Source organism: Nerophis ophidion, linkage group LG15 (genome assembly GCF_033978795.1).
Source record: "Nerophis ophidion isolate RoL-2023_Sa linkage group LG15, RoL_Noph_v1.0, whole genome shotgun sequence".
NCBI classification, from domain to species: Eukaryota; Metazoa; Chordata; class Actinopteri; order Syngnathiformes; family Syngnathidae; genus Nerophis; species Nerophis ophidion.
Genome location: NC_084625.1, coordinates 8,421,065 through 8,448,801, shown reverse-complemented (window position 1 = coordinate 8,448,801; position 27,737 = coordinate 8,421,065). Strand labels below are relative to the sequence as shown.

The following is a 27,737-nucleotide window of genomic DNA, read 5'->3' as shown; positions in this document are numbered from 1 at the left end:
TTGACGTCAGCTGACTCCCCCCGCTCGTTGTTGCGCAGGCGAGCGGCCGTATCGCTGTCAGACGTGCGATCGCACCTTCACACTCAAGCACAGCCTGGTCCGCCACCAGCGCATCCACTCCAAGAGCCGCGACGCAGACGGCGCCAGTGAGGACGGCGACTCCTGCGCCGCCACGCCCACCTCCACCTGCCCGCCCTCGGAGAACGAGAGCGAGAGCGCCAAGGACTTGGAGGAGGTGGACGCTGCCGAACTGGAGGGAGGATCTGATCCTGAACAAGTCGAGGCCCTGTCCGCTGCTTCTGAGGAGGCGGCTGGACGATGTGCAAACCCCCAGGATGCCGCTGACAATGAGAGGAGTGATACGGCTGCTGAAGACCCTCCCAAAGACCCACCCCCAGGCTTGGGCTCTGCCCCTGCTGAGGCCATCATCCAGGACCTGCTGGTGATTCGTGTCCCATCCCCCATGGATCAGATGCTGCCCAATGGGGAGCCCCCATTGGTGGGTGTGGACTGAGGATGCCGAACCTTTGAGAAGCCTTGAAGTGCCTTACTACTCGTCCATCTTCATCACTGAGGAGGATGATGATGATGACGTCCTTTTATAGCTTTTTAACTTTTTTGTTTTGTTTTGGAAGATCAAGATGGCCGACGGCTGTGTGTCTCACGGCATGTGCGTGCGCAAAGAGACGCATTTTGTAACTGGAAATGATGGCGGACAGATTTGCCGCCACCTCTGCTTGTGTGGGGCGGAGCGGAGGCTCACACTTTAGCGAACTTCTCAGTTTATTCCAACGTGCACAACGTTGCACGGGGGGACTTTTCTCAGTTTTTGGGTGACTTTTTGGTGTCGGGCGGGAATTTTTCTGGGTTTCTTTTCTAAATATATATATATATATACACATACATACACATATTCATATGTATATGTGTGTGTGTCTAAGTGATCAAATCAAATTTAGTTAAATGTGTGCGTGCGTGCGCGTATTCTTGTCGGCTTTCTTCTGGTGCCTCGGCCTCGCTCGCACTGACCCGGGTCCAATTTACCTCAACGCGTCAATCATGTCTTCCTGCGAGCCAGTATGGCTAAACTGTTAGCTCGGCCGCTGAGCTTACAGCTAAGCGCAGCTAGCTTGTCAGTCGGCCCCTGCTAGCCTGCTTTGTGCAATTAGCCTTAACGCACAAGAAATGGCGATTAGCTTTGGCTTAACATCACCTCAGCTTCTTAAGGGCTGAAAGTACTTAGCCACAGCTCTTAGCCTGTGTCTATAAAGGGCTAACATATCAGTTCAGTCATGACGTTATTAGCCTTAGCTCGGTTTTTGAAGTCATGGGTTAGAAGCACACTTTTGGCGAGTGGACCAGACCAGCTAACAAGCTAACACGTCGAATAGCTTCTAGCTAACCACAGGCTACGCCGGCCTGCTGTAAGTATTAGCACGTGACATTTTGACCCAATTTAACCCCCCCCCCCCCTCCCCCCGATTAATTTCCTCTTTCATGCGAGCTCAAAGAACGTTAATACATTAAATACTAACGTGTTGTTGTTTTTTTATAAATAATTGCGTCAGAGACAATCAATTTGAGGAAAGAAAGATAGCTGGGATGAAAGTACAACACTATGTTGTGTCACTGGATTCATAGCAGCCACGTTGTTTCTTTTTTGCTTGGGGGCGGGGGTCTTTTATGTTTTTCACATCAACCAACCTGAAAATAGACACACAAAAAAACCTCAGCAATAACATTTAACAATAAACTAACTGAATCGGTCTGACTGGACACTAACTCTACTACTGCTAGTACGTATCACCATATTGATTCCCGAGCGTGGCCACCGCTGCCGCTCACTGCTCCTCTCACCTCCCAGGAGGCGGAACAAGGGGATGGGTCGAATGCAGAGGGTAATTTCACTTCAGCTAGTATGTGTGAGACTATCAGTGGTACTATAACTTTAAATACTAGTACAGGGGTAGGGAACCTTTGGCTCTAGAGCCAGATGTGGTTCTTTTGATGACTGCATCTGGCTCTCAGATAAATCTTAGCTGACATTGCTTAACACGATAAGTCATGCATAATTCCGCTGGTAATCACAGTGTCAGAAGTAATGTTCAAATTACAAAACATTCTCATGCATTTTAATCCAACCATCCATTTTCTACCGCACCTGTTCAAGATGTCGCATTAATGGTAAGAAGTATTATGTTTATTATTGGTTAACTTTAAAATTACAATGGTATTAAAAAGAATAAGAGACTTATTATACTCTAAAAATGTTGGTCTTACTTAAAAATGCACGCATTTAGTTGTATTCAGTGTTAAAAAAATATTATATGGCTCTCACGGAAATACATTTTGAAATATCTGGCTTTCATGGCTCTCAGCCAAAAAGATTCCCGACCCCTGTGCTAGTACTTAAATACTAGTACTACTGCTAGTACTTAAATACTAGTACTACTGCTTGTACTTACATACTAGTACTACTGCTAGTAATTAAATACTAGTACTACTGCGTGTACTTACATACTAGTACTACTGCTAGTAATTAATACTAGTACTATTGCGTGTACTTACATACTAGTACTATTGCGTGTACTTACATACTAGTACTAGTGCGTGTACTTACCTACTAGTACTAGAGCATGTACTTACATACCAGTACCACTGTGTGTACTTACATACTAGTACTAGTACATGTACTTACCTCCTGGTACTACAGCATGTACTTACATACTAGTACTACTGCGTGTACTTACATACTAGTACTACTAAGTGTACGAACATACTAGTACTACTGCGTGTACTTAGTAGTACTACTGCATGTACTTACACACTAGTACCACTGAGTGTACTTACTAGTACTACTGCGTGTACTTACACACTAGTACCACTGAGTGTACTTACATACTAGTAATACTGCGTGTACTTACATACTAGTGCTAGTACTTACATAACAGTACTAGTGCGTGTACTTAGTACTACTGCGTGTACTTACATACTAGTATTACCGAGTGTACTTACATACTAGTACTACTGCATGTACTAACATACTAGTTCTAGTGCGTGTACTTACATACTAGTACTACTGAGTGTACTTACATACTAGTACTACTGCTAGTAATTAAATACTAGTGCTACTGTTAGTACTTAAATAACTACTACTGTGTGTACTTACATATTAGTACTACTGCTAGTAATTAATACTAGTACTACTGTGTGTACTTACATTCTAGTACTAGTGCGTGTACTTACCCACTAGTACTAGAGCATGTACTTACATACTAGTACCACTGCGTGTACTTACATACTAGTACTACTAAGTGTACGTACATACTAGTAATACTGCGTGTACTTACTAGTACTACTATGTGTACTTACATACTAGTACCACTGAGTGTACTCACATACTAGTAATACTGCGTGTACTTACATACTAGTGCTAGTACTTACATACTAGTACTACTGCATGTACTTACATACCAGTACTAGTGCGTGTACTTAGTACTACTGAGTGTACTTACATACTAGTATTACTGAGTGTACTTACATACTAGTACTACTGAGTGTACTTACATACTAGTACTACTGCGTGTACTTACGTACTAGTTCTAGTGCGTGTACTTACATATTAGTATTCCTGCATGTACTTACATACTAGTACTACTGCATGTACTTACATACTAGTTCTAGTGCGTGTACTTAGTACTACTGCGTGTACTTACATACTAGTAATACTGAGTGTACTTACATAGTAGTACTACTGAGTGTACTTACATACTAGTACTACTGCGTGTACAAATACTGCTACTATGGCAGCCATTTTGTCCAAACCTGTCACAATCAGAATTCATCCTGCAGAACTTTTGACTTATCTTTATGGGGGGGCTTCTTATCATCTCATTTAGTTTTGTGTTCAGTGACAAAGTGTCGAGTGGATTTTTTTGTAAGTTATTTCAAAAACAAATCTAGAAGTAGGGAGATTTGCGAGTGCTAATAATTAGCATCAGGCTAACAACACCTCACTAGTGTTCCCGCCCAAACAGCGGGGGTCGCAGCTTGTGTCGTTTGAAGTAAATTCCGGTTCTGTCTATCAAATTGTTTAAAGTTTAAATAAAATGTTGGCTTTTGTCAAGTTAAACGAGTTAACTGTAATACTCACCAGTCAAGGGACTGTCCTTTTTTCCCCTTAATTATGGCTTAGTTAAAGCCGTGAGCCCCGCCCCTTTTCAACATGACGTATGAACTTGTGTGAATCCTGGACTTCCGGTTGATTGTTTTCTTTCCATTTTTTTTTTTTTTATATATGGAAATGTATTTATTTGAAGCCCAGGTGTGTGTGCGTGCGCCACCTGACGACGAGAAGCCATGTTTGAAAAGACAAAAAAAAAAAATCTCACGTTGATGGTTGGCGTGATGACGTCACTGTGTCGCGAGCACGCGCAGCTGGCCGGGCTGCAAACGAGCAATAAGAATCCAAAAGAGGAAAAAAAAAAAAAAAAAAGCTTTAATTAAATCCATTAAAGTCCATTTTTTTGTTGCTTCTTTTTCTTCATCAACTTTAAAATGTTTAAAAACTGTGAAATTATTTTTTTTGTTCTCTTCTGGGTGACTTGTAGAATAGTTTTTGCATGTTAATCAAACGTGTTCAAAAAGGTTGTTGATTTCGTTCCACACACACGTCTAAGAAATAAAGTATGATTTTTGCTCTCAGGTTTTTGTTGACACTTTCTAAAAAAAGTTGTTTCGGTTTCCTGAGCTGCAAACTGTTAAACGATTTCATTTCATGTTCTGTCAATCACTACACAAGCACTTGACTGTGAACACACACACACACACACACACACACAAAAGGTCACACAGCATGAAGACACAAATATGTTGTGTATTTCAGACAAATAAGATGCAAAGAAAATAAAGATGATAAGTCAAATTCCTGTCTCCCGGCGTCCGTGTAACAAGAAGTCGATTCCATTTCCTGCTTGTGTGAGAGTTTTCTAAAGTTATTGACCTGTGATGGAGCCTCAATAACCGTGCACCATGTCTGGACAAAAGAGTTGGGACAGTTACAGGAAGCGAAGGTTTTGGAGTGCTTGGTCAGACTTGAAGTGTACAATTGTCCAAAATCCATCCATTTTCTAAATGTCTTCCTTAAAAAAAAATTATTTACATTTTCTGTACATGGCCCTCGCTGAAAAGCATGGACAGCCCGCTTCAGCCACAAATTTTTTTTTTTAAATACCCCAATGGTAAGTCATAATTGTGAGATTTAAAAAAAAGTCCTAATATAAAAAGGCATAAATTACATTTTTCATCCCATAAATAGGACATTTTATCCATCCATGCATTTTCTACCGCTTGTCCCGATCTGTGTCGCAGGGGGGGCTGGAGCCTATCCCAGCTGCACTCGGGCGGAAGGTAGGTACACCCTGGACAAATCGATAAGTACAACTTTTTGTCTCATAATAATGACTATCGTATGATTAGGGCTTTTTATTTCATAATTTTGACTTAACTTATAATAATGACCTTTTAACTTATCATTTGGACTTTTTATGTGATAACTATGACTTTTTAATTTCTCATTTCGACTTATTTCATAATTATGACTTTTTAATCACATAATTTTGACTATTTCATCATTTTATATTTATTTCATAATTTTCTACTTTCTCATAAATGGGACTTTCTATGTCATAATTTTGACTTTATTTCGTAGTTACGACTATTTTTAATTAATTCATAAAAAGTCGAAATTAGTTACAAGATTTTAAAAAATTAAGATAATTATGGGTTTTTATTTCATAATTTTGACATTTTGTATTGCACAATTTCAACTTTTTATTTCATAATTATGACTTTTTATCTCTTCTTGACAAAAAGTCAATAATATATGGAAAAAGTCCCAGTTATAGATTTCAAAAATCTCATAAGATGAAAAATTATACATATAGGTTTTATCTCATAATTTCTTTCTCATTTCACAATTTCGATTTTTCAATTAGGACTTTCTATATCATGATTTCGGCTTTTTATTTCATAATTATAACTTTTTATCGCTTATTTAGAAAAAGTCAAAATTATAAGGAAAAGGTCCCAATTATAAGATAAGAAAATCTTATTCATAAAAGGAAAAATTATTTTATCTAATAATTTAGACTTTCTTATTTCCATCCATCCATTTTCTACCGCTTATTCCCTTTGAGGGCGGAAGGTGGGGTACACCCTGGACAAGTCGCCACCTCATCGCAGGGCCAACATAACAATTTAAATTTATCTCAATTAGGACTTTCTATCTCATGATTTCAACTTTCTTAGGTCATACTTTCCACTTATCTCTTAATTATGACTTTTGATCTATTATTTATAAAAACACATAAGTACTATAATTTTTTTCTTATAATTATAACTTTTTGATATCATGAATTTGACTTTTTATTTAATATTTATGACTCTTATTAAAAGTCGAAACTATGAGACAAAAAGTCACAGGTATTATAATTTTTATCTCATAATTATGACTTTTTATAAATAGTAAGAGATGAAAAGTCATTGTTATGAGATAAAATTGATAATAGTCGAAATTATGAGATAAAAAGTCACATGAGTTCTAATCTTTATCTCATAATTACAACATGTTATCTCTTATTTATAAAATAATGTATCCTATTTATAAAAAGTCATAATTTTTAAAAGTATTATTTATGAGATAAACATTACAAAAAAGTCGTAAGTATTCTAAATTGTATCTCATAATTATGACTTTATCTCATAATCTCAACAGTCTCATAATTATGACTTTTCATCTCATTTTGACTTTCTTATCTTATAAACATGAATTTTATTTATCAAAAGTCGTAATTATGAGTTAAAAAGTCCAAGGTATTAGAATTTTTTATCCCATAATTTTGACTTTCTTATCTCATAAACATGACTCTTATTTATATAAAGTCATAATTATGAGCTAAAAAGTCCAAAGTATTATCATTTTTTATCTCATAATTTTGACTTTCTTAACTCATAAACATGACTCTTATTTATAGAAAGTCATTATTATGAGCTAAAAAGTCCAAAGTATTATCATTTTTTATCTCATAATTACCACCTCATATTTCATTATTTTGACTTTCTTATCTTATAAAAATGAATTTTATTTATCGAAAGTCGTAATTATGAGTTAAAAGTCCAAAGTATTAGAATTTTTTATCTCATAATTTTGACTTTCTTATCTCATAAACATGACTGTTATTTATTGAAAGTCATAATTATGAGCTAAAAAGTCCAAAGTATTATCATTTTTTATCTCATAATTATGACTTTTCATCGCATAATTTTGACTTTCTTATAAACATGACTCTTATTTATAGAAAGTTGTAATTATGAGCTAAAAAGTCCAAAGTATTATCATTTTTTATCTCATAATTATGACTTTTCCTCTCATCATTTTGACTTTCTTATCTCATAAACATGACTCTTATTTATAGAAAGTCGTAATTATGAGCTAAAAAGTCCGAAATATCATTTTTTATCTCATAATTACCACTTTACATTTCATAATTTTGACTTTCTTATCTCATAAACATGACTCTTATTTATAAAAAGTCGTAATTATGAGCTAAAAAGTCCAAAGTATTATCATTTTTTATCTCATAATTACTACTTTTCATTTCATATTTTTCTAATTTCTTATCCTATAAACATGACTCTTATTTATAGAAAGTCGTGATTATGAGCTAAAGTCCAATTATAATTTTTTATCTCATAATTACCACTTTTCATCTAATAATTTTGACTTTCTTATAAACATGACTCTTATTTATAGAAAGTTGTAATTATGAGCTAAAAAGTCCAAAGTAATATCATTTTTCATCTCATAATTACTACTTTTCATTTCATAATTTTGACTTTCTTATCTCATAAACATGACTCTTATTTATAAAAAGTCGTAATTATGAGCTAAAAAGTCCAATTATCATTTTTTATCTCATAATTACCACTTTTCATCTCATAATTTTGACTTTCTTATAAACACGACTCTTATTTATAGAAAGTTGTAATTATGAGCTAAAAAGTCCAAAGTATTATCATTTTTTTATCTCATAATTATGACTTTTCCTCTCATAATTTTGACTTTCTTATCCCATAAACATGACTCTTATTAATAGAAAGTCGTAATGAGCTAAAAAGTCCAAAGTAATATCATTTTTTATCTCATAATTACCACTTTTCATCTCATAATTTTGACTTTATCTTATAAACACAACTATTATTTATAGAAAGTCGTAATTATGAGCTAAAAAGTCCAAAGTATTATCATTTTTTTATCTCATAATTATGACTTTTCCTCTCATAATTTTGACTTTCTTATCCCATAAACATGACTCTTATTTATAGAAAGTCATAATGAGCTAAAAAGTCCAAAGTATTATCATTTTTCATCTCATAATTTCGCCTTTATTGTCTCATAATTTTGACTTCATCTCATAATTATGACTTGAAGTCGAAATTATGAGACAAGAAAGGTTATCTCATAATTATGACTTAACGTTGGGATATAATTTTATGTTTGAGTGTCAGAAGAGGGCTTCCATGAAAAAAAGACTCCCCTGGTACAAGAAGTCAGATGGTGGAGGCCTTCATCTGCGCCTGTTCGCCAAACAGCTGAGTGAAGTGAAGCACATGTTCCTCGCAGTGCTCTCCTACAAACACACACACACATTAAAGGGGAACATTATCACCAAACCTATGCAAGCGTCAATATATACCTTGATGTTGCAGAAAAAAGACCATGTATTTTTTTAACCGATTTCCAAACTCTAAATGGGTGAATTTTGGCAAATTAAACGCCTTTCTGTTTATAGGTATTTTAGCGATCACGTCAGAACCCTAACCCTAACCATATTCATTTTCACATTACAAACACCGGGTCTCAGCTCTGTTATTTTCCGTTTTTTCGACTATTTTTTGGAACCTTGGAGACATCATGCCTCGTCGGTGTGTTGTCGGAGGGTGTAACAACACTAACAGGGAGGGATTCAAGTTGCACCACTGGCAAGTAATCTTCCGCCAGACCCCCGTTGAATGTGACAGAGTGTCTGCACATTTGACCGGCGATGCTAAGACAGACATGGCACAGAGATGTATGGATAACCTGCAGATGCATTTGCAACTATTAAGTCAACGAAATCACAAAGGTGAGTTTTGTTGATGTTGTTGACTTATGTGCTAATCAGACATATTTGGTCATGGCATGACTGCCAGCTAATCGATACTAACATGCTATTTATGCTAGCTGTATGTACATTTGAAACTAGATACCCACATTCAATCCAACTTTTTTTTATTGACTTTTTCACATATACAGAAAAAAGGTGCAAGTCGAAACTGTACAATTTTAAAGTCAGTGAATTCTTCATACCTTTACCCCTAAAACCACCCACCCACCCACCCCACTCAGGTCGAACCAACCAGGGACACATGGCACAAACAACAATTAAGACGACAAAGACACACACATACACCCATACAAGACCAAAAACAGAAATAGACTAAAAGGAGAGAGAAAGGGAGAAAAAAAATAATAATAACAATAAATAATACTAATACTAAATAAAAGGGAGATTATTCCTCATCTGCGTCTGGACATAAGTCAAGAGAGTTGACATACAGTAAGAAAGGACTCCATGAACTTTCAAACACTTGAGCAGGGCCATTTAGTGAAAACCTAAGTTTTTCCAATTTTAAACTGTAAAGAACCTCTTTAATCCAACGGCCGTGTGATGGGGGGTGAGCCAGCTTCCAATTGAACAAGATCAGTCGCCTGGCCAGCAAGGTCGTGAAAGCCACAGCGCGTTTTAGTGGCACAGGGCATGTGCTATCAGGGCATATGCCGAAAATGGCTGACAATGGATTGGAGGGAAAGTCTTGACCGTATGCCTTTCCGATCGTGTCAAAAATGTCCTCCCAAAAGGAACATAATTTAGAGCAGGACCAGAACATATGGACATGATCAGCCGGAGATTGTTTGCATCTATTACAGGTATTGCTAACAGTGGGGTAGATACCCACATTTAATGCGAAACAAACACTTACCAATCGGCGGATTTGAGTTGCTCCCGTGTCACAAGATGCAAAAGTCCTGATCGTTTGGTCCGCACATTTTACCGGCGATGCTAATAAGGCAGCCATTCTATGGGCCACTTCATTAGGTACACCCATGCTATGGCCGAATATCGTCAATAGCTATTCGCTCAATAGCTTCAATTTCTTCTTCAATTTCGTTTTCGCTATCTGCCTCCATACTCCGACCATATGTTTCAATGCATGCGTAATCTGTTGAATCGCTTAAGCCGCTGAAATCCGAGTCTGAATCCAAGCTAATGTCGCTATATCTTGCTGTGGTAACCGCCATGTTGTTTGTATTGGCAGCCCTGTATGACGTCACAGGGAAATGGACAGTCGCATCGCAAATAGCGAAAATCAAGAACTTTAAAGCTTTTTTTTTAGGGATATTCCGGGGGGTGTAAAATTTTGAAAAAAACTTCGAAAAATAAAACAAGCCACTGGGAACTGATTTTTATTGTTTTAAACCCTTTTGAAATTGTGATAATGTTCCCCTTTAAGGAGATTGAGACGGATGCACGCTAGCGTGTGTCATGCGCGCTCACCTGTGTTAAAGGCGGGGCTTCCCCTAAGCCGCTGATTCCTCTGCTGGAAGGACCTGAAGACGGTGTAGAACAACATGTCGTCCCCGGTCTGACGAGCGGCATCCAGAAACTTGCGGGCGGACATATTGTCGTGAGCGCCTGCGCCATGTGGAAAGACACCGGTTAGCTTCCTGGGGAAAAGCAGCGAACGAGAGCCCAAAGCGCAGAGTTGCGTACCGACGCTGCGGATGAATCTGAGCGCGGCCAGAACCTGCTGCTTGGACAGCAGAACCTCCACGATCTCGTCGTTGGCCGTGGACAGGCGCTGTGACACAACATGCGCGTTATTTCATTGGACAAAGATGGCGAGATGTCACCTCCATTACCTTCAACATGTCCAGCGACAGCTGGTGGGCGGGGGGGTAGGTGCTCTCCAGAGACAGGAGCAAGCAGGCCTGAAGTTGACAACAATGTGTTGAAATATGTCTCATGCTAACATTATTACAGATGTACGATAATATCGGACTGCCGATATTAAAGGCCGATAAATCCTTTAAAATGCAATATCGGAAATTATCGGTATCGGTTTCAAAAAAGTAAAATTGATGACTTTTTGAACGCAACTTGAGAGTTCCGGGTTCGATTCCTGCTTCCGCCATCCTAGTCACTGCCGTTGTGTCCTTGGGCAAGACACTAAACCCACCTGTTTTTTGTCTTGCCTCTGGTGAGGTCGGTCGCTTTTTTTTCCGCTCCCTCTTCTACCAGCTTGCTCCCTTTGTTTTTGTCTTGTCTGAACTTTTTTCAATCAATCAATCAATCAATGTTTATTTATATAGCCCCAAATCACAAATGTCTCAAAGGACTGCACAAATCATTACGACTACAACATCCTCGGAAGAACCCACAAAAGGGCAAGGAAAACTCACACCCAGTGGGCAGGGAGAATTCACATCCAGTGGGACGCCAGTGACAATGCTGACTATGAGAAACCTTGGAGAGGACCTCAGATGTGGGCAACCCCCCCCTCTAGGGGACCGAAAGCAATGGATGTCGAGCGGGTCCAACATGATACTGTGAAAGTTCAATCCATAGTGGCTCCAACACAGCCGCGAGAGTTCAGTTCAAGCGGATCCAAGACAGCAGCGAGAGTCCCGTCCACAGGAGACCATCTCAAGCGGAGGCGGATCAGCAGCGTAGAGATGTCCCCAACCGACACAGGCGAGCGGTCCATCCTGGGTCCCGACGAGCGGTCCATCCTGGGTCTCGACTCTGGACAGGCAGTACTTCATCCATGGTCACCGGACCGGACCCCCTCCACAAGGGGAGGGGGGGACATAGGAGAAAAAAAAGAAGCGGCAGATCAACTGGTCTAAAAAGGAGGTCTATTTAAAGGCTAGAGTATACAGATGAGTTTTAAGGTGAGACTTAAATGCTTCTACTGAGGTAGCATCTCAAACTGTTACCGGGAGGGCATTCCAGAGTACTGGAGCCCGAACGGAAAACGCTCTATAGCCCGCAGACTTTTTTTGGGCTCTAGGAATCACTAATAAGCCTCTTTCGTTGCGCCGTCTTCAAATCTAAACATCAGGCATGGATATGATCAGCTGGACTCTCGACCATACTTGCCAACATTGAGACCTCTGATTTCGGGAGGTAGGGGCGTGGTTAAGAGGGGAGGAGTATATTTACAGCAATCCATCCATCCATTTTCTACCGCTTGTTCCCTTTGGGGTCGCGGGAGCGCTGATGCCTATCTCAGCTACAATGAGGGGAGAAGGTGGGGTACCCCCTGGACAAGTCGCCACCTAATCACAGTATGTGTAGAAATCTTTATTTATAATTGAATCACTTGTTTATTTTTCAACAAGTTTTTAGTTATTTTTATATCTTTTTTTCCAAATAGTTCAAGAAAGACCACTACAAATAGCAATATTTTGCACTGTTATACAATTTAATGAATCAGAAACTGATGAAATAGTGCTGTATTTTACTTCTTTATCTTTTTTTTTCAACCAAAAATGCTTAGCTCTGATTAGGGGGTACTTGAATTAAAAAAAATGTTTACATGGGGTAAATCACTGAAAAAAGGTTGAGAACCACTGCTCTAAAAGCCGTAGATGTTATTGTCACATATGCATGTACAGTAGATGGCAGTATTGTCCTGTTTAAGAGTGTCACAACATTGCTGTTTACGGCAGACGAACTGCTTTACGGTAGATGAAAACGTGACCGCTGTTGTTGTGTGTTGTTGCCGCGCTGGGAGGACGTTGATGAGACTGCCTAACAATAAACCCACATAAGAAACCAAGAACTCGCCCTCAATCATTCTACAGCTATAACGTCATTGGGCAGGCCCTCTGTTTATATTGTGGGAAAGCGGACGTGAAAACAGGCTGTCGAATTTCGGGAGAAAATTTGTCCGGGGAGGTTTTCGGGAGAGGCGCTGAATTTCGGGAGTCTCCCGGAAAATCCAGGAGGGTTGGCAAGTATGTTCTCGACGCAATTGTCAAAATCTTTTCGACGAGGAAAAGAGGTTCGGGGAGCATGGCTGCTCTGATGGAACCATTGCTGCAGGGTACGTGAGAGATTCCTGGGACGAATGGAGAATCATGAGCCTCTCAGTCCTTTCCATCGAGGATGTGTAAGACATCTACCTATTTGGAACCGTGATCGCGGGGCACTTGCTGATTGGGCTGGGCATTGATCTATCGTCAAATTCGTAGGACGATGGCAGCCACTCAAGGAGCCCAAAGGCTGTTCGTCGCAATGGATGGTTTGAGCAGGGCTGTGGGAACACAGACAGCGGCGATTTCTGAACTGAATCGCAAAATGGATCACATCATGGAGAAGCTTGCTGAAAAGGAGAATTGAATTGAATTTGAGAGAATCCAGCAAGGACGAATAGAACAGACAAGTCATTGTTTTTGTCTGCTTGAGAAAAACAAACATCCTAATCTACGATTTGACTCCCTCGAACGGCCTTGTCGCTGTGGAAACAGGACCAGGTTGTTCTGAAAAACACCCCCGAGGACACCTCAATGATAGACGCTTTTGACCTCCCTCCCTCCTCAACGACACCTGGAGTCGAACTTTTGCAGATCGGCCTCAATCTAAAAAAACATTACATCATCACACCCAAGGCAGCAGTTGCTTTCCAGGGCCCCAACTCCCCGCCCCTCTGTTGCGAGTTTGTCGTGATTAAATGTAACGTGTGCATTGCGCGGGGGGTTTTTTCCCCACTCCATTCTAGGCCCCTTTATGAGCCCAGTCTAGATTGTATTTTTTTACTCATCTTCCTCCCCAGCGTTTTACTTTTTCCCCATCTGTTACGGAGCGCCTCGTGGCGACCCACCGGCGTTCCTGTTCTGTAACCCTGTACACTGTGTGTTTGTCTAAACTTGAACGGGTTTGTGCTGTAAACAAAAATGTTGTTGTACTTGTTGCAATGACAATTAAAACCTACCAACCTACCCACCTGCTCCCAGTGCCACACACACTTGTATAAATGTAACTTAAATATTGTGTTTCACTATGTAAAGCTCGAGTCACTAGAGAAAAGCGCTACATAAATATAATTCACAATTTACATACGCTACTTTGTATTAGAAAGGGCAATAGCGGTGGATGCATGTGCATGTACGAGCAAGTCTGCCCCACAACAAGAGGATGGCGGACGCGTGCAAGGCAGGTATATTTGTACTATATATGGATAATCCGGGGACGTTTTCCCCAACCGGTGACGTCACAAGTTGTGTAAATTCCAAACAGCTCATTTGGCGTAAGTAGGAAGGAAGGCAAGCTTGTTTTACAAATATCCCCGCACGGCCTCCACGGTTTGATTTCAAATTTTCGCGACCTATGCAGATCCCAAATACACAACAGCACGTACCAATAGGTGAGAAATGTTAGTTTTGCATAATAGGGCCCCTTTCAGCTCGTCACGACTTAGTCTTGGATCCGTCCTGTACAAGTCTTGAACCGGTCTTGGTCAAGTCTTCCACTAGTCTTGAGCCAAAGTTAAAGTTAAAGTGCCGATGATTGTCACACACACACACACACACACACACACTAGATGTGGCGAAATTATTCTCTGCATTTGACCCATAACCCTTGATCACCCCCCTGGGAGGTGAGGGGAGCAGTGAGCAGCAGCGGTGGCCACGCCCGAGAATCATTTTGGTGATTTAACCCCCAATTCCAACCCTTGATTCTGAGTGCCAAGCAGGGAGGTAATGGGTCCCATTTTAATAGTCTGTGGTATGACTCGGCCGTGGTTTGAGCTCACGGCACTCTAACCACAAGGCCACTGAGTAGGTTTTGGACCGTGTGTGTGTGTGTGTGTGTGTGTGTGTGTGTGTGTGTGTCTTACCAGAGGTTTGGAGTCAGTGAGGACGTGATACTGCAGGAACTGATGCAACATGTAGAAGAGGTTGTGCTGGACCAGCGTCTTGATGACCAGCTCATACAAATAATGCTGACAAAGCAAATAGACACGAAGGTCAGACTCTGTTTGGAGATGATCTTTGGCGAGGCGTCACTCTGCCGCCGTCTTACCTGCACGGTGATCTGGAAGTGGTTTAGCGAGCGGATGTACTCCATTAGCACGGCGATGGTGAACTTGTGGGCGGCGGCCTGCGGACGGACGTTAGCGCCACTACTTATTTCGTTTTAGAAAGATATTCTCACCTTCCTCTCCGTGAAGGCAGACAAGACGTGCGTGTACATGTCTGACTGGTCGATGACCGCCTGAGTTCTAATCGGGCGCTTCTGAGCGGCGCTGCCTCTCGCCGGACCCGACTCCATCGCCTGCGAGTGAGGACAAATAATCGACACCGTGCCGCCACTTGCCTGCCCCTCTGATGACATCACTCACCACAGTGTAGCTCTGCTCCGCCTCCAGGAAGTCCTTGTAGACCCGATTGAGCTTGTCAAAGACGGTCGCCACCACGGGAAGACTCCCCTTCTGCTCACCGTCCAAAACTGGCCACACACACATTAGCATTAGCTCGATAGCCTTACCGCCAACCTGTTTCCATGGTAACCAAGCGGCAACAACCGTACGCTGAGAGCAGACGGACAGGATGACCATCTTGCAGTCCCTGCGGCGCAACAGGAAGTCCATCAGTTTGCCCTTGTCACTCAGCAGGTTGACGGTGGGCGACAGCATCACGTGAAGGTACCACAAGTAACCTGAAGGGGGGAGGAGGGAGACAACGCGCTCAATCATACACCAGCGGCATCAGCGTCTAACGTGCGTGTTTATCGGGCACCTTCGCTGGCGCTGATGATGATGTCGGGCTGGAAAACGCTCCAGGAGGACGAGTCTGGGGTGAGGGTTAAGCTCGAGGGGACAAATAAAGAATGCCAGGCGAGCAAACATGTGGAGGATACACAGCTGGCACGGGACAGGAGGCTGTGAGGGCGCCACCGCTGGACCTACAAAGCATTGGAATCAACTTTACCATTTATATTTATATTTACAACCAACATCGCAGGTTTAATAGCCAAGCCAAGTCTTGTTGGAAAAATAAGCCATTAAAGTTCATCTTTTTAAAGATAAACATGTGTGCAAAGTAGGGGCTTCACGGTGGCAGAGGGGTTAGTGCGTCTGCCTCACAATACGAAGTTCCTGCAGTCCTGGGTTCAAATCCAGGCTCGGGATCTTCCTGTGTGGAGTTTGCATGTTCTCCCCGTGAATGCGTGGGTTCCCTCCGGGTACTCCGGCTTCCTCCCACTCCCAAAGACATGCACCTGGGGATAGGTTGATTGGCAACACTAAATTGGCCCTAGTGTGTGAATGTGAGTGTGAATGTCGTCTGTCTATCTGTGTTGGCCCTGCGATGAGGTGGCGACTTGTCCAGGGTGTACCCCGCCTTCCGCCCGATTGTAGCTGAGATAGGCGCCAGCGCCCCCCGCGACCCCAAAAGGGAATAAGCGGTAGAAAATGGATGGATGGATGTGTGCAAAGTGCTTTTTAAATCTCACACGTCATGTTTACAATCTACACACAGCAACACCTGACATATATATATATATATAAATCCTATATATATATATGTGTGTATATTATATCTATACAAGACAAGTCTACATATATTACGCGAGAAGAAGCAGGAGCAGAAATTCAAATAGCTAAATTTACCGCTAAGCTAGCTTGAAACAACAAAAGAAACAAGCAGCTAGTTTAAGAGGTGTAGAAAATGTACAGTTAATACATTTGATCAGTATCGGCCAATCTCCCTTATGGATGATTGGAATGTCCCTAATTAATTGACATTTTAAGTACATGTTTTCAATCAAAATAGGCCCCTGGTGGATCGTGCGGCCTGTGCGTGATCTGTGTGCTTGCCTTTTCAAAATAATATGATTTTCAAACTAAAAGCCCAAAATCCAAAGGACGTTAAATATTTTTTTCCTCTACACCAGTGGTTCGCCATCTTTTTTCACTAAGCACCTCAAAAAAAAACCTTAATGGCCAACATTAAAATACAGTAGTGTAGTAGGCCTAAGTATTCATGAAAAACAAGGCAGAAGTTTTGTTTAACAAGTACAACACTAAAATCGGCCCTAGTGTGTGAATGTGAGTGTGAATGTTGTCTGTCTATCTGTGTTGGCCCTGCGATGAGGTGGCGACTTGTCCTGGGTGTACCCCGCCTTCCGCCCGATTGTAGCTGAGATAGGCGCCAGCGCCCCCCGCGACCCCGGAAGGGAATAAGCGGTAGAAAATGGATGGATGGAAGTATATTTAATATTTTTGGCCACTGTAACATTACACACAGTTTGAATAACAACACTGTTTGAATATGGGAAAATAAAACACTGTACTCCAATCAAGCAGTAGGCCTTCTTATTGATAAACTAGTGTGTGTGTGTGTGTGTGTGTGTTCACCACATACCTGACAGTGGAATGCTGCAGGGCTGTATGGAGCGTGCAGGTAAAACAGGCTGATGCGTGCTGACAGCGCTGTCCGACTCCTTCAATTTGATGTCGAAGATTAGCGAGGTCTAAAAGAACACACACACACGTTGTGTACGTGTAACAACATCCTTAGTCACGTGCCCACACACTTACACACACACACACACACACCTGAGAACTTTGGTGATGGACCACCACCAGGTTGTCGACGATGTTGAGAGCAAACTTTCCCGTTGTGTTCAACTTCAACACGTGTGTCTTTTTGCACACGCCCTCCCTACAACACACACACGTCGATGTGTGCATTGAAAAAGGTTTTGTCAATTGAATAGTGGGTGTGTGTGTATACCTTGCTAAATGGTAGAGCACCACCTCTGCACTGGGACTATTGGCCGTCCTGGAGTGATGTTTCAGGTACATCACATACAGCTGACTGTAACTGTCAACACACATGTTAGAGTGGAGGAGACTGTGACAAGTCCCTAACGAGGGGTCAGCAACCTGCGGCTCTCTAACACCGCCCTGGTGGCTCCCTGGAGATGGGGGATACATGTATTTTTAGTTTTAATATGGTTTCTGTAGGAGAACAAACACAACAAAAACATTCCTAATTGTTAGAATTGCCTACTTTTGAATATGTTTGTGTTTATGCTTCACTTATGACAGTATTTGGCGAGCTGGGTTTTGTCCTACTAATTGGTGGTGCTTGAACGCACCGTAGCTGTGTGGACTGTGACGCGACAGTTTGTTAACATATATAACTTCCTCTGACGCTGCCACAGAAAGACATGTTTTATGCCACTCCTTTGTCCACCAAACGTTTTATGCTGTGCGTGTATGCACAAAGGTGAGCTTTTTTGATATTATTGACTTGTGTGGAGTGCTAGTCAGGCGTATTTACATATTTGGGGGACGGCGTGGCGCGGTTGGGAAAGTGGCTGTGCCAACAACCTGAGGGTTCCTGGTTCAATCCCCACCTTCTACCATCCTAGTCACGTCCGTTGTGTCCTTGAGCAAGACACTTCACCCTTGCTACTGGTTAGCGCCTTGCATGGCAGCTCCCGCCATCAGTGTGTGAATGGGTGAATGTGGAAATAGTGTCAAAGCGCTTTGAGTTCCTTAAAAAGGTAGAAAAGCGCTATACAAGTATAACCCATTTACCATTTATATTTGCTCAGTGCATGACTAATCGATGCTAACATACTACCTGACCAACACGCCGGACTGTAGTCAGTTGGAACCGTGTCTTAATGAAATTAAACAATGAATGTCCGCTAATTTTTTGCAACTTAACGCCAAAAAAACGGAAATGCTGATTATCGGTCCTGCTAGACACCGACCTCTATTTAATAATACAACTTTAACATTTGACAACCAAATAATAAAACAAGGTGACTTGGTAAAAAATCTGGGTATTATCTTCGACCCTACTCTCTCCTTTGAGTCACACATTAAAAGCGTTACTAAAACGGCCTTTTTTCATCTCCGTAATATCGCTAAAATTCGCTCCATTTTGTCCACTAAAGACGCCGAGATCATTATCCATGCGTTTGTTACGTCTCGTCTCGATTACTGTAACGTATTATTTTCGGGTCTCCCCATGTCTAGCATTAAAAGATTACAGTTGGTACAAAATGCGGCTGCTAGACTTTTGACAAGAACAAGAAAGTTTGATCACATTACGCCTGTACTGGCTCACCTGCACTGGCTTCCTGTGCACTTAAGATGTGACTTTAAGGTTTTACTACTTACGTATAAAATACTACACGGTCTAGCTCCATCCTATCTTGCCGATTGTATTGTACCATATGTCCCGGAAAGAAATCTGCGTTCAAAAGACTCCGGCTTATTAGTGATACCTAGAGCCCAAAAAAGGTCTGCGGGCTATAGAGCGTTTTCCGTTCGGGCTCCAGTACTCTGGAATGCCCTCCCGGTAACAGTTCGAGATGCTACCTCAGTAGAAGCATTTAAGTCTCACCTTAAAACTCATCTGTATACTCTAGCCTTTAAATAGACCTCCTTTTTAGACCAGTTGATCTGCCGCTTCTTTTCTTTTTTCTCTTATGTCCCCCCCTCCCTTGTGGAGGGGGTCCGGTCCGATGACCATGGATGAAGTACTGGCTGTCCAGAGTCGAGACCCAGGATGGACCGCTCGTCGGGACCCAGGATGGACCGCTCGCCTGTTTATCGGTTGGGGACATCTCTACGCTGCTGATCCGCCTCCGCTTGGGATGGTTTCCTGTGGACGGGACTCTCGCTGCTGTCTAGGATCCGCTTTGAACTGAACTCTCGCGGCTGTGTTGGAGCCACTATGGATCGAACTTTCACAGTATCATGTTAGACCCGCTCGACATCCGTTGCTTTCGGTCCTCTCCAAGGTTTCACATAGTCAGCATTGTCACTGGCGTCCCACTGGATGTGAATTCTCCCTGCCCACTGGGTGTGAGTTTTTCTTGCCCTTTTGTGGGTTCTTCCGAGGATGTCGTAGTCGTAATGATTTGTGCAGTCCTTTGAGACATTTGTGATTTGGGGATATATAAATAAACATTGATTGATTGATTGATTTAGGCCAGCTGTATGTACATATTGCATCATTATGCCTCGTTTGTAGGTATATTTGAGCTCATATAATTTCCTTTACTCATGTCCTCTGTGTATTTAATTTATATTTGCATGTCTCATGATGTATTGGACACACATCTATACCTTTTGGCCATTCTAAGTCAGTAATTTCCAGAGGTTATCTTACCTCTGAGAAGCTTCCGTTTTACTAATGCTTGTGTAAAATATATATTAAAATGTCAACATTTCTGTCAACAAATTTTTGCGTCAGCCTACGACACATAGTCATGTTGATAGAAGGCTATTATAGCTGATATAGACATTTACATCATGTGTTGCCTTCAAAATAAGACTTTCTAAAAGGCTTTACAATTTTTTTGCGGCTCCAGTTTTTTGCCTTCTTGGTCCAAAATGGCCCTTTCAACATTTTGGGTTGCCAACCCCTGCCTTGACTTAAGTAGGTAGCATGCAATGGATTAAAGCTAATGAAGCATCTTACATGGTCGCCATGGCAATATCCCTTTCAGAGAGGCTGAGTTTGGCAGGCTTGGGGACAACGGGCAGCTCAATCTCAAATTTGGACATCTTGGACATGCTCCCAGTCTTAGCAGGGAAAACACACACACACACACAGACAGTAAGATGAGTCACACACACACACACACACACACACACACACACACACGCTGCGCGAGTTCTGACCCGAAAGGCGAATGGCTGCAGTACGTTGCCCTGCACTGTGGTGGACAGCAGGATGACGGCCGTTTCGGGACAGTACTGGTACCAATTGACGTTGATGCTTTGGCTTTTGATGAGTTTGACCGTACGCTTGTCCGGAAGCACCTAACACAACAGAAGTGTGGGCGGAGCCGAGACACTTTAAAAAAAAAAAGTAAAGTCCTGAAAGCGTACCTGATAGAACTCAATGCCCTGGTCGCTGATAAAGACAATCTCGTTCCAGTTGGTCCAGCAGAAGCCGAGAAGGTTTGCGTTCTTCATCTAAACAATAAGTTCACAATGAGATCAGCGAGAACGGTTTTGACTGATTGATTGAAACTTTTATGAGTAGATTGCACAGTACAGTACATATTTCGTACAATTGACCACTAAATGGTAACACTCGAATACGTTTTTCAACTTGTTTAAGTCGAGGTCCACGCTAATCAGTTCATGGTCGCTTTATTTTGCGTCATGGCTACTCACCTTGCACTCGTGTGTGAACTCTGTATGAGGGTAGTCGGGAATGAAGTTGATGAAGTCCTTCAGGAGAAGTTAAACAAACTTTAATCATTTCATCCAATCTACAGTCATGGTCAAAAGTTTACACCCACTTAGAAAGAACATAATGTCATGGCTGTCTTGAGCTTCCAATAATTTCTACAACTCTTATTTTTTTTAGATAAAATGATTGGACCTCAGACCTTTCCTCCAGAAGGTCTTGTCTTTGTCCATTTGATTAGATAGATTAGTTAGTACTTTATTTATTCCTTCAGGAGAATTAAAATTTTCAGCACAATCCCATTCAAATATCAGACAAACATTACAGGGAGACAGAACAGGATCGCTGACGGGTCTGCCGGCTTCCAGCGCCGCTTACAAAAAAGGTGAGATACAGGTAAACAAGGGGGGAATGGGAGAAAAAAATAGAGGGATTGAAATAAAATAAAATAAAATAAAATAAAAAAATCGATCTAAGCCTGGGCCTTGGAGAGGGGGTCCAGACTGAGGCCAAGGGGAAAGAAACAACAACTCATAGCCCTAGTACACATCCCTCTCACATGTGTGTAAGAGGGAAACATCAAACATCAAAGAACACAAAGGACTTCTACATACAGCTATGAATAAACAGTAAAATAAACATATACACTGTGGTGGCCTCTGCGGTGTTCCACGCCATCGTCCGCTGGGGTGGAGGGAGCATGGCGAGAGACAGGATGAAACAAAAATAGAGCTGTTTGGCCACAATACCCAGCGATACGTTTAGAGGAGAAAAGGTGAGGCCTTTAATCCAAGGAACACAAAGTCTACCGTCAAGCATGGTGGTGGTATTATGCCCTGGGCCGGTTTTGCTGCCAATAGAACTGCTGCTTTACAAAGACTAAATGGGACAATTAAAAAGGAAGATTAGCTCCAAATTCCTCAGGACAACCTAAAATGATCAGCCCGGAGGTTGGGTATTGGGCGCGGTTGGGTGTTCCAACAGGACATCATCATCGGCGATCACTCGATTGATTGATTGATTGATACTTTTATTAGTAGATTGCACAGTACAGTACATATTCCGTACAATTGACCACTAAATGGTAACACCCGAATAAGTTTTTCAACTTGTTTAAGTCGGGGTCCACGTTAATCAATTCGAACGAGTAGGATTGTTCTCCTGTTGGCGTGGAATATTTTAAAGTGGGGAGACTGGTGCACAGACAGCCACCACACTGTCCTTGGCAAAGAGAAGGCTAGGGCCAAATGGCAAGGTGACCTAGACAATTGGGGGCCCATCTTTGCTGCAGCCTTCTGCCGCCTTTGTAGAGCTTCTCTGCAACCATCATCTCCACACTCCACCATTAAGGTCTTTTTTGATGACGGAGACGTCACTTTTTCGCTGTGGGGAGCTGTATTCGATGGCAGGGGAAACTCAGGAACTCCTCAAAGCTGCAGGAGGCCGCTGGAGCTCCGGTCTGTCGGAGGACCGCCTATGGTGCGCCTACCAGCACTTGCTTTTTTCTCAGGGTGTGCTCCCCTAGCCTTTTGTCTTCCCAGACTAACCCACAAGGCAGCGGGGACAATGACCCCAAACACACGTCAAAAGTGGTAAAGGAATGGCTAGATAAGCATACTTGCCAACCTTGAGACCTCCGAATTCGGGAGATGGGGGGGGGGGTATATTATAGCGTCCCGGAAGAGTTAGTGCTGCAAAGGGTTCTGGGTATTTGTTCTGTTGTGTTTATGTTATGTTACGGTGCAGATGTTCTCCCGAAATGTGTTTGTCATTCTTGTTTGGTGTGGGTCACAGTGTGGCGCATTTTTGTAACAGTGTTAAAGTTGTTTATACGGCCACCCTCAGTGTGACCTGTATGGCTGTTGACCAAGTATGCTTGTATTCACTTGTGTGTGTGAAAAAGCTGCAAGTATTATGTGAGTGGGCCGGCACGCTAGAGGACGTTAAAGTCAGTGTCTTTAAGGCACGCCCACAATATTGTTGTCCAGGTGGAAATCGGGCGGAGTTCGGGAGAATGGTTGCCCCGGGAGATTTTCGGGAGAGGCGCTGAAATTCGGGAATGTCCCACAAAAATTGGGAGGGTTGGCAAGTATGTAATTAAGGCTAGAATTAAGGTTTTAGAATGGCCTTCCCAAAGTCCTGACCTAAACGTGTGGACAATGCTGAAGCAACAAGTCCATGTCAGAAAACCAACAAATTTAGCTGAACTGCACCAATTTTGTCAAGAGGAGTGGTCAAAAATTCAACCAGAAGCTTGTGGATGGCAAATATTAACATTGCTGTATGTAGGACTGGGCGATATATTGATATACTCGATATATCACGGGTTTGTCTCTGTGCGATATAAAAAATGACTATATCGTGATATTCGAGTATACGTTCTCACGCAGTTGCTTTTAGCTGCGGGCATTAGACTACAGGCTCTTCTCACTCTTTTTTTTTTTCCTTCTCACAGACAGCAAGCGCACCTTACTTACTTACGTCACATACTGTCACGTCATACGTCACATACGTATACGCCCTGGCGGAGCAGAGAAGTAGCAGCACGGCAAAAGTTAGCTGTGTTGCTATCGGTGCGTTGCAAATGGTAATACGAGAGAGAGAGAAGGTGCGAATCTGGTAACAAATGAAGGAAGAATTAATTCCCAAGAAAGAAAGCAGGGGCTCCATAGTCTAACAGTGGTTTTGATTCAAGTAGGAATATGTCGAACAGACAACCGTAATTTGTCAAGTGTGGTGCTAAAGCATTGCTACAAAAAGTAGCATTACTGCTAATATGTAGCATCATTTGAAAAGTCACCTGCTAGAGAATGAAGAGTGATTACTCCGCATGTCAACATCTCCATTCCGTGCCACACACCCACAAAATCATGCACAAACGTGCACTTTATTTGTTTTGAACTATTGTAGTGGCGTTCTGTACAAAAAGTGCACTTTAATTTAGTTTTGTTTTGATATGTCATCTTAATGACATCATGCACAAAAGTGCACTAATAGCTTGTTTTAAAATGTCTCTGACAATCTTGCACTTTCTGTTTTGGAAATGACATGAATGTTTGGGCCACTGCTTAGTAACTGTTTAATAAATACACTTTTGGTAAATTGACTTAGTTGTGATTTCCTTCTCTGCATGAAAGTTTAAAAGTAGCATATATGAATGCAGTATGAAGAAGAATATGTTAATGTAGACACATAGAATCATCATACTGCTGTGATTATATGTATCAAGTGTTAATTCAAGGCTAAAGCAAAATATCAAGATGTATACCATGTATCGCGGCATGGCCTAAAAATATCGAGATATTAAAAAAAGGCCATATCGCCCAGCCCTAGTTGTATGTATACCTTTGACCCAGCAGATTTGGTCACACTTTCAGTAAACCCATAATAAATTCATTAAAGAACCAAACTTCCTGAACGGTTTTTGTGACCAACAAGTATGGGCTCCAATCACTCTATTACAAAAAAATAAGAGTTGTAGTAATGATTGGAAACTCAAGACCAGGGGTCACCAACCTTTTTGAAACCAAGAGCTACTTCTTGGGTACTGATTAATGTGAAGGGCTACCAGTTTGATACACACTTAAATGAATTGCCATAAATAGCCAATTTGATCAATTTATCTTGAATAAATAAATCTATATATATATATAAAAAAAAAGTTTTTTTCTGTCCGTCATTCCGGAAGGTTTTTCTAGAGAATATATGATGAAAAAAAACACTTAATTGAAGGGTTTAAAAGAGGAGAAAACAGGGAAAAAAATTAAATCAAATTTTGAAACATAACTTATCTTCTATTTTGATTCTTTAAGATTCAAAATTCAACCGAAATAAAGAAGAGCAAAACTAGCTAATTTGAATCTTTTTGAAAAATAAAAATAAAAGAATTTATGCAACATAATTACAAATTTTTCCTGATTAAGATTAATTTTATAATTTTGATGACATGTTTTAAATAGGTTAAAATCCAATCTGCACTTTGTTAGAATATATAACAAATTGGTCCAAGCTATTTTTCTAACAAAGACAAATCATTATTTCTTTTAGATTTTCCAGAAAAACATTTTTAAGAGAAATTCAAAAGACTTTGAAATAAGATTTAAATTTGATTCCAAAGATTTTTTGGATTTGCCAGAATAATTTTTTTGAATCTTAATCATAATACGTTTGAAGAAATATTTCACAAATATTCTTCGTTGAAAAAACAGAAGCTAAAATGAAGAATTAAATTAAAATTGATTTATTATTCTTTACAACAAAAAAAATGAATTAACTTGAACATTGATTTCAATTGTCAGGAAAGAAGAGGAAGGAATTTAAAAGGTAAAAAGGTATATGTGTTTAAAAATCCTAAAATCATTTTTAAGGTTTTATTTTTTCTCTAAAATTGTCTTTCTGAAAGTTATAAGAAGCAAAGTAAAAAAAAAATAATGAATTTATTTAAATGAATGAAGACCAAGTCTTTAAAATATTTTCTTGGATTTTCAAATTCTATTTGAGTTTTTTCTCTCTTAGAATTAAAAATGTCGAGCAAAGCGAGACCAGCTTGCTAGTAAATAAATACAATTTAAAAAAAGAGGCAGCTCGCTGGTAAGTGCTGCTATTTGAGCTATTTTTAGAACAGGCCAGCGGGCAACTCATCTGGTCCTTACGGGCTACCTGGTGCCCGCGAGCACCCCGTTGGTGACCCCTGCTCAAGACAGTCATGACATTATGTTCTTTACAAGTGTATGTAAACTTTTGACCAGGACTGTACTTCACTTGTCTTACTTCAGCCAATCAAAACTCACCACAGACTTGGAGGTTCTTTGCACAGCCAAAATTTTGTTCCCAATGGAGAACTTAATGCACTTCACTTCTCCCTTGTCGTCCATCCTGAAGGCAAAACAAATGGGCGCCTTGCTCTTAATAAATAATTTTCACTTGGTTTGTCCCACACAAGGTGACGTACCTGAAGGCAACGGAACTCTTGTCGTCCGGGCCTTTGACCACCACCCCCGTGGCGCCCCCTGAACGCACCGCGAATACCTGAAACGGTACATTTAAACGTAAAAAGTCAACAACTCAAATATAGTCACTTTACTTAAACGTGTCAGCTTCGATGTGTGTTTTTTTTATAACAAATATTTAATATGTTCTGTGAGTTGTTTACGGCCAGTCAGCTGACCCGGCTAACTCGCATGCTAACAGGCTAGCTGACCTGCTTGTTTGCTTCGTCAAAAAAGACGTTGTTGACGCTCGACGCATTTTCAAACTGCACGGGGTTGTTGCAGAGTTCCAAGTAGTGTTCGCCGCTCATCCTCGAGTTATTTCCACTCTTTATTCCGATTTAAGCGACAGAAAACATTCAACTCAACTGTAAACCCGGAAGCGCCACTTTGCCGTGGCACATCCGGCTTCCGCTTTGACGTTTCACATTGTGCGTTGTTTATCTTTTGACATTTCTTACTAAAGCAAAAACTGAAAATATACGCTAAAAATCCATCGAATTAAAACGTTTTATTGGGATTTTTCGAAAAGGAAACCAAATAACTTTCAAGAAATTTCCGGATACACGTGTTGGCACTTTATTTGCGTACTTATTTTGAAAGAACGGAACAGGAAGCTGTCATTTGACAGCTATGAGTCAGCGAAAAGCCGCTGAAAGACTCTTCTAAACCAGTGGTCCCCAACCACCGGGCCGCGGCTAGATTGGTGCTTATTTTTTATTAAATCAACATAAAAAACACAAGATACAACAGAAAGACAATAATAATAATAAATAATATATAACATGTATATTATATATATATGCAATATATAATATATGAAAAGTATAAATATATTCTACATTTAAGTGCAGTCAAGGAACATATGCATTATACCAGGGGTCACCAACGCGGTGCCCGCGGGCACCAGGTAGCCCGGAAGGACCAGATGAGTCGCCCGCTGGCCTGATCTAAAAATAGCTCAAATAGCAGCACTTACCAGCGAGCTGCCTCTATTTTTTTAGTTTATTATTTACTAGCAAGCTGGTCTCGCTTTGCTCGACATTTTTAATTCTAAGAGAGAAAAAACTCAAATAGAATTTGAAAATCCAGGAAAATATTTTAAAGACTTGGTCTTCACTTGTTTAAATAAATTCATTTTTTTTTTACTTTGCTTCTTATAACTTTCAGAAAGACAATTTTAGAGAAAAAAATACAACCTTAAAATGATTTTAGGATTTTTAAACACATATACCTTTTTACCTTTTAAATACATTCCTCTTCTTTCCTAAAAATTTAAATCAATGTTCAAGTAAATGTATTTTTTTTATTGTAAAGAATGATAAATCAATTTTAATTTAATTCTTCATTTTAGCTTCTGTTTTTTTGACGAAGAATATTTGTGAAATATTTCATCAAACTTATGATTAAAA

The 27,737-nt window shown here is 40.9% G+C and overlaps 2 protein-coding genes across 6 annotated transcripts in view; one reads left to right on the top strand and one right to left on the bottom strand.

Moving 5' to 3' along the window:
- The window catches only part of rreb1a (ras responsive element binding protein 1a), a 39,985-nt gene extending 35,061 nt beyond the window's left edge, over window positions 1–4,924 (top strand). For all 4 annotated transcript variants that reach the window (XM_061921434.1, XM_061921433.1, XM_061921436.1 and 1 more), the window contains one exon: window positions 39–4,924. In XM_061921434.1, coding sequence (XP_061777418.1) covers window positions 39–514 — 476 coding nt within the window. In that variant the 3' untranslated portion in view covers window positions 515–4,924. The remainder of the gene's footprint in view (window positions 1–38) is intronic.
- Window positions 4,857–26,732, bottom strand: rmc1 (regulator of MON1-CCZ1). Of its 2 annotated transcripts, XM_061921437.1 has the most exons (21): window positions 26,538–26,732; window positions 26,289–26,365; window positions 26,128–26,212; window positions 21,322–21,378; window positions 21,031–21,117; window positions 20,821–20,961; window positions 20,618–20,721; window positions 17,906–17,995; window positions 17,728–17,833; window positions 17,534–17,642; window positions 16,029–16,073; window positions 15,908–15,961; window positions 15,699–15,827; window positions 15,511–15,617; window positions 15,324–15,443; window positions 15,192–15,269; window positions 15,007–15,111; window positions 11,024–11,092; window positions 10,875–10,962; window positions 10,659–10,796; window positions 4,857–8,690 (listed from the first exon to the last, which is right to left on the bottom strand). In XM_061921437.1, exons 1-21 carry the CDS (start codon window positions 26,634–26,636, stop codon window positions 8,611–8,613), a joined length of 1,968 nt encoding a protein of 655 aa, XP_061777421.1. In that variant the 5' UTR covers window positions 26,637–26,732; the 3' UTR covers window positions 4,857–8,610. The 2 variants fall into 2 exon arrangements, with proteins under 2 accessions (XP_061777421.1, XP_061777422.1); XM_061921438.1 differs by lacking the exons at window positions 4,857–8,690; window positions 10,659–10,796; window positions 10,875–10,962; window positions 11,024–11,092 and adding an exon at window positions 11,133–13,422.
- Window positions 26,733–27,737: the final 1,005 nt, after the last annotated feature.